Source organism: Caretta caretta, chromosome 24, assembly GCF_965140235.1.
Source record: "Caretta caretta isolate rCarCar2 chromosome 24, rCarCar1.hap1, whole genome shotgun sequence".
Taxonomy (NCBI): Eukaryota; Metazoa; Chordata; order Testudines; family Cheloniidae; genus Caretta; species Caretta caretta.
This window is the reverse complement of record NC_134229.1, coordinates 7,210,140-7,215,164: the sequence shown is the minus strand read 5'-3', so window position 1 is coordinate 7,215,164 and position 5,025 is coordinate 7,210,140. Positions and strand designations below refer to the sequence as shown.

At 44.9% G+C, this 5,025-nt stretch overlaps 1 protein-coding gene across 1 annotated transcript; it reads right to left on the bottom strand.

Moving 5' to 3' along the window:
* Nucleotides 1-420: 420 nt before the first annotated feature.
* LOC142070041 (immunoglobulin alpha-2 heavy chain-like) lies at nucleotides 421-3,869 on the bottom strand. Its single transcript, XM_075123007.1, has 5 exons — nucleotides 3,833-3,869; nucleotides 3,227-3,556; nucleotides 2,106-2,417; nucleotides 1,611-1,733; nucleotides 421-1,335 (listed from the first exon to the last, which is right to left on the bottom strand). Exons 1-5 carry the CDS (start codon nucleotides 3,867-3,869, stop codon nucleotides 1,319-1,321), a joined length of 819 nt encoding a protein of 272 aa, XP_074979108.1. The 3' UTR covers nucleotides 421-1,318.
* Nucleotides 3,870-5,025: the final 1,156 nt, after the last annotated feature.

The following is a 5,025-nucleotide window of genomic DNA, read 5'->3' as shown; positions in this document are numbered from 1 at the left end:
GTCTCCTTCACAGGTCCCAGAACGGCGGTGGAGCCACTCCACGGCTGCTACCCCAACAGCAGGGCTGGAGCAGGGACTCTGTGGCCCTTGTGCCCCAGCTCCACAGGGGCTGTTGTCTAGAGGGTTGGTGTAGTGGTGGATTCACTCCCTGCTAACCCCATCCCTCTCCCTTGGGCCACACTGAGCAGAGAGCCAATCTCTGGGGCGTACAGGGAGCGCGTAAGTTACACGCAGGCTCCTGCAATCCCGCCCCCCTTTATGAAGTGACACCGCACTGCTCCTGCGGTCTGGGACCCTCTGTACCCACAGAGGGGTGGAATTTGTCCAGAAACACAGCAAAATGTTGCCATGATATCTGCAGGACAATGTCCTTCATATCACACTAGGAAATCTCCCACCTTCAAGGGTCTAGTTCTTTTTGTGACTTCCTGCTCCGTATAGGCCAGGTGGGCAAGTGAGTTAATCTTCAGATATAGTGTGGAACGGAGCCACATGCAGCAGCAGTGAAGAGCAGTAAGAAGCAGTAAAAACAAACTAACAGCTTTTACAGAAAGTCAACACCTTACAGGATGGTCCTGTCATTGAGATGAGCAGTGAAACAGCTGTGAGTGTCCAGCTTGGATCCCCGTCTGGGCTACGATTTCCCCCTTTTCCCTTTCACTGGTCACTGCTCCGTGCTCTGGTTGTGATTCCTTGAATCAAACTCCAGTTGGGCATAAGCGGTTGACCCTGGTTTGACAACATTTAGCAACTTTAGACACCTCCACGCAAGGTTAATTAGCCAAACTTTGATGCAGTTGGACATAACAATCAGTTACATTTAAAAACAGATTGTTAAGCTTTATTTAAAATTCCACTTTTCAAACAGTGCACATCATTAGCACTGAAACGATCGTGGGAATCTTCCTTTAAAAGTCCAGCAGTTGGTTGAAAAAGGAGTTTAGGATTGAGACGGTTTTTCATGTACCCAATTCATCCTCTGAGTCTGTGGCTTTCGTTCTTTTGCTGAATTTCCATATGAGTCAGAAAAGGCCAAATCCAGGTTTAGCAGAATTACTAGGGCATTGGAACCATCTGCATCCTAAATTCATTCGTTTTGAAGACCCAGTCAATGGCTCATTAGAGGAAATTAAAATTTTTCTTCACCCCTTACAGCTGTTTTCTGATCAATTTAAACCCAGGCCCAGATTATCCTGCCACTTCAATGGGAGTTGTCCATTTATAACTGATGGGCTAACCAGGCCTCTGCTGTGTAATTTACGTCACTGGTTCCATCCCAACGGAATTTGCCCAGCCATGGGAGTTAAACCTGCTTATTTCAGGCAGAAGTTTGCCCTGTGTGATAAAGCAAATGATGAGTGATAGAAATAGAATATTCAGGCATCAGATGCACAGGCGGTTCCAAGCACCGCGCCTGGCTGAATACAGCACTCGTCGCTACCGAAGCGTTGCTGCGTTACATTAATGTAGGAAGGAATAAATGCTCAGTGGGGACAAACAGAAGGAACTGAGAGAACTGTTTTCAATTATTTTGTGGGAAATCAGCCCCACTATTAATAGGGCTGCTGCTACGTCTCCACACCTGGGACGGACTGTAGTGTGCTGATTACCTGGATTAGAACAGCAGTGACTCCAGGCCAGGCTCAGGGACACCAGCAACACCCCCAGGAACATGGCCACGGCATAGCGCACCATCTGTGACGCACACCCGCTGGGATGGGCTGTGGAGGAAGCTGACACCAGTGGACGGTCAGGAGGTGAGAATCTTTTTTGAACTTTTTCATTAAACCCTCTGGTTTTAACTTCCAATCCCGGCTCTGTATTCACCTCTCCCCAATAGTTATTATTTAATTCTTTGCAGTGCTCTATAGGTACAATCTGTGTGAAAGCTGCTCTAGAAATCTGAGCTATAATGTCTTGGGGTCCTTTTAATGTCTCAGTTTAGCTTTCCCCAAATAATCTGCACATCTGCTTACTTTTAATTATGACATAAAATATTCCAGCTTTCTGGGATGGAAAGTTACGTAGAAGCAACTCGGATTGTGCCCACTTGACACCGATTTAACATCAGAGTCTCCATTAGCCTCAAACATCATATCACTCACCTGCAGGATACCTGGTACTTGTCTTCACACTGTTGCCAGAAGAGTTGAATTTGACTTCACAGGTGAAATTCTTCCCACTGGTCCAGGTGTCCATGGGGACGCTGATGTGATTTATGAGTGTTAAAGATCCATCCTTTGCTTTCAATGAGCGCGTCAGTCCCTGTTCCTGCAGCTCCCCCGAAACACTCCAGGAAACATGGACTGGGCTGGACACTCCATGGATCACACAAGCCAGATTTGCTGTCGCAGTGACTTGACTGCCATGTGGAAATGGGACCAGAAGCATCACCCAGCTGCTCTTGGTATAACTGTCTGAGCAGAAGGAGATGGCGAATTCAATGTGATGATCAAATGAGCTGCAGTCTGATTAAAGGTATTAATCTTTCACTCAGAGAGACAAGGTGGGTGAGGTAAAACCATTCATTGGACCAACTTCTGTTGGTGAAAGACAAACTTTCAAGCTGCCACAGAGCTCTCCTTCAGGTCTGGGAAACGTATTCAGTGTCATTTTCCAGATCTGAAGAAGAGCTCTGTGTCAGCAAGGAAGCTCGTCTGTCTCACCAACCAAAGTTGGTCCAATAAAAGCTATTACCTCACCCACCTTGTCTCTCTCATATCCTGGGACCAACACAGCTCCAACAACATTGCGTATCTGTCACTAAGACATGAATTCAAAGGAACAAATCTATTGAAGAAGGAAATATTAAATCACCACACAACCCCTAACTAGGATACAGCGCAATACATAGCTGCACTACCTAGAAGGAAAATTGCAAACAATTTTATAAATTTTATAAACTTTTCATTAAATCAAAATATTGTTTCATGCAAACATAACTCTTTGGTTAGCAATAGTCCCAACCTGGGTGCCCTGAACAGTCACAGAGAAACTTCAATTTTGGCACTTTCAGGTTTTACACATATATTTTACAACTATAAATGTTGTTATATTCCTTCTATACCCAGAGCATTCAACGTTTAGGTGATATTTCTGGCTGAAAGCATGCTTTCATTTGAACCATTCATCAATAGCTATGGTATCTTGTCACATTTTAATGGGAATATGAAATATGCTTTGTCAATCAGTTATTAGTCTCCTTAAACAAGCTATGGTTCCTTACCTCCAACAATCAGCGTGGATCCATTCCCAAAAATCAGGTAGCTGGTGTATCTATATGCACAGTAGTAAATGCCAGACTCAGTCTTTTGGACGTTGCTGATTTCCAGTGTCGAGCTGTGTGTCTCATGTTTGCAAGCAAATTTACTTACATTTTGATCATCCAAACAGCACTTAATGCAGGTGGGTTTCTCACCTTCTCTTCTCAAATACCAAAACATGCTACTTCCTCCCTCCAAGTTTTCTGTGGAAGAACAGTGGATCTTTGCGTTGTCACTAACTTCAACAAACTGGATCCGCTGAGTCTGGTGCAGAAATAACTGCACGCCCAGTACTGGAGAAATATAATATTGTTATAGTCAGTGTCTGTCAGGTCTCCAACTGTCACACATGGAATGGATAGCTGAGCAAAAGAAATTACTTAATCTGCTAATATTTATTCTCTGCATCCCAAATGCTTAAAAAGCGGCTGTAACTTTATACAAGTGAATGGAAATGCAATTAATATCCAGCAAAAGTTTCAAAACATATCATAGATAGAGTATTCAATTGTAGTGTCCTACTGTCAAGGCTGTTTTCCCAATTCCAGAGCTTAATGCAGAAGTTTTACCTAAAGAAGATAAAAGCAGATACTCGGCAAAGATCATGTTCATAAAAATAGTAGGACAAAATCCTGACCCAGTGGCCCAAAGGCTGACGCCGACTGCACTGCTGCAGTGACTGGGTACAGTGTCTTGGTCATTTCCAGTGAGGGACGCCTCCGAGGAGGATGTGCTGTGGTGATGGGTGGGCTAAAGACTCTGCAGAGGCTACAGCATTTCTTGTAGATTTTCTCTGCCGTCTAGTGGCACAGGGATGTAAATAATAATTCGGAATAATTAAATGTCCAGAATATGGATGATGTAAATAAACAAACCCACATGAGTTCGGAGCACAAGCCCCATTGACTTTCAAAGGAAAATGCTCCTAAACCACTTAGGGCCTCTGACAATCCCAACGTAAATCTCTCCTCAGCCTTCCATGTTTGGTTTATTGTAGCACAGTTCTTGGTGGCACAATGCAGACATGTAACGGTTGTTGTCTTGTCTTGTCTTGGAGGACTGTTAACCGCACTGCAGATCATGAAAGCTCTGGCATGTGTGAGAAAAAAAGACAACATAAGACACGATTTTCAAAATAGTCTTAGTCCCATTTCCAAAAGTGACTTTGGGCCAGATTTGCAAAGGTATTTAGGTGCCTATAAATGCAGACAGATGCCTAGTGGGATTTTCATACCTGGCTAAGAGGGTTGGGTGCCTCACTCCTACTGAAGTCAATGGCAGTTAAGCGCCACCCCTTGAGTCTAGCAATAAACTGGTTAAAATTAACTGAACGGGGCTGCTTAGAAAGCTGCGTCTGGCTGCACAAAGCAGGGAGAAAGAAATAAAGTGTATCTGTCAATGTCCCTTCTGAAACACCTGACAACAGAGGGCAATGTGGGCTAGTGATTAAAGCAATTGGCTCAAAAAAGAATAGAATCCCTGGGTGCCTTGGCCATGTCTCCGTAGCCCGCACCCCACTTGTGAGGCTGCTCTGGCTGGCTGCAGCTCCCCTGGATCGATCTGTCACAAACCCCTTCCAGGCAGCTCTCTAATGCTGGGGACCATCTTCCTTTTTCCTTCCATTTCCCTCCCCTGCCTTCCTCCCTCCCATGGTTGGGGAGCGACCTGGGCTAAATCCCACAGTCCCTGACTGAGGGAATGTTAAGTGGAAGCAGGTGTTTAAAGGATGACTGGACTGGCCAAGATTCTGCCTGATTTCTAG

Excerpts from the sequence above, each read along its gene's own strand:
- LOC142070041 (XM_075123007.1), bottom strand. The coding sequence starts at position 3,869 with ATGATCTTTGCCGAGTATCTGCTTTTATCTTCTTTAG. Across the intron at positions 3,557-3,832 it reads TCTGCTTTTATCTTCTTTAG|TACTGGGCGTGCAGTTATTT; the intron begins GTAAAACTTCTG and ends ATATTTCTCCAG. Across the intron at positions 2,418-3,226 it reads ATCCACGCTGATTGTTGGAG|ACAGTTATACCAAGAGCAGC; the intron begins GTAAGGAACCAT and ends CCTTCTGCTCAG.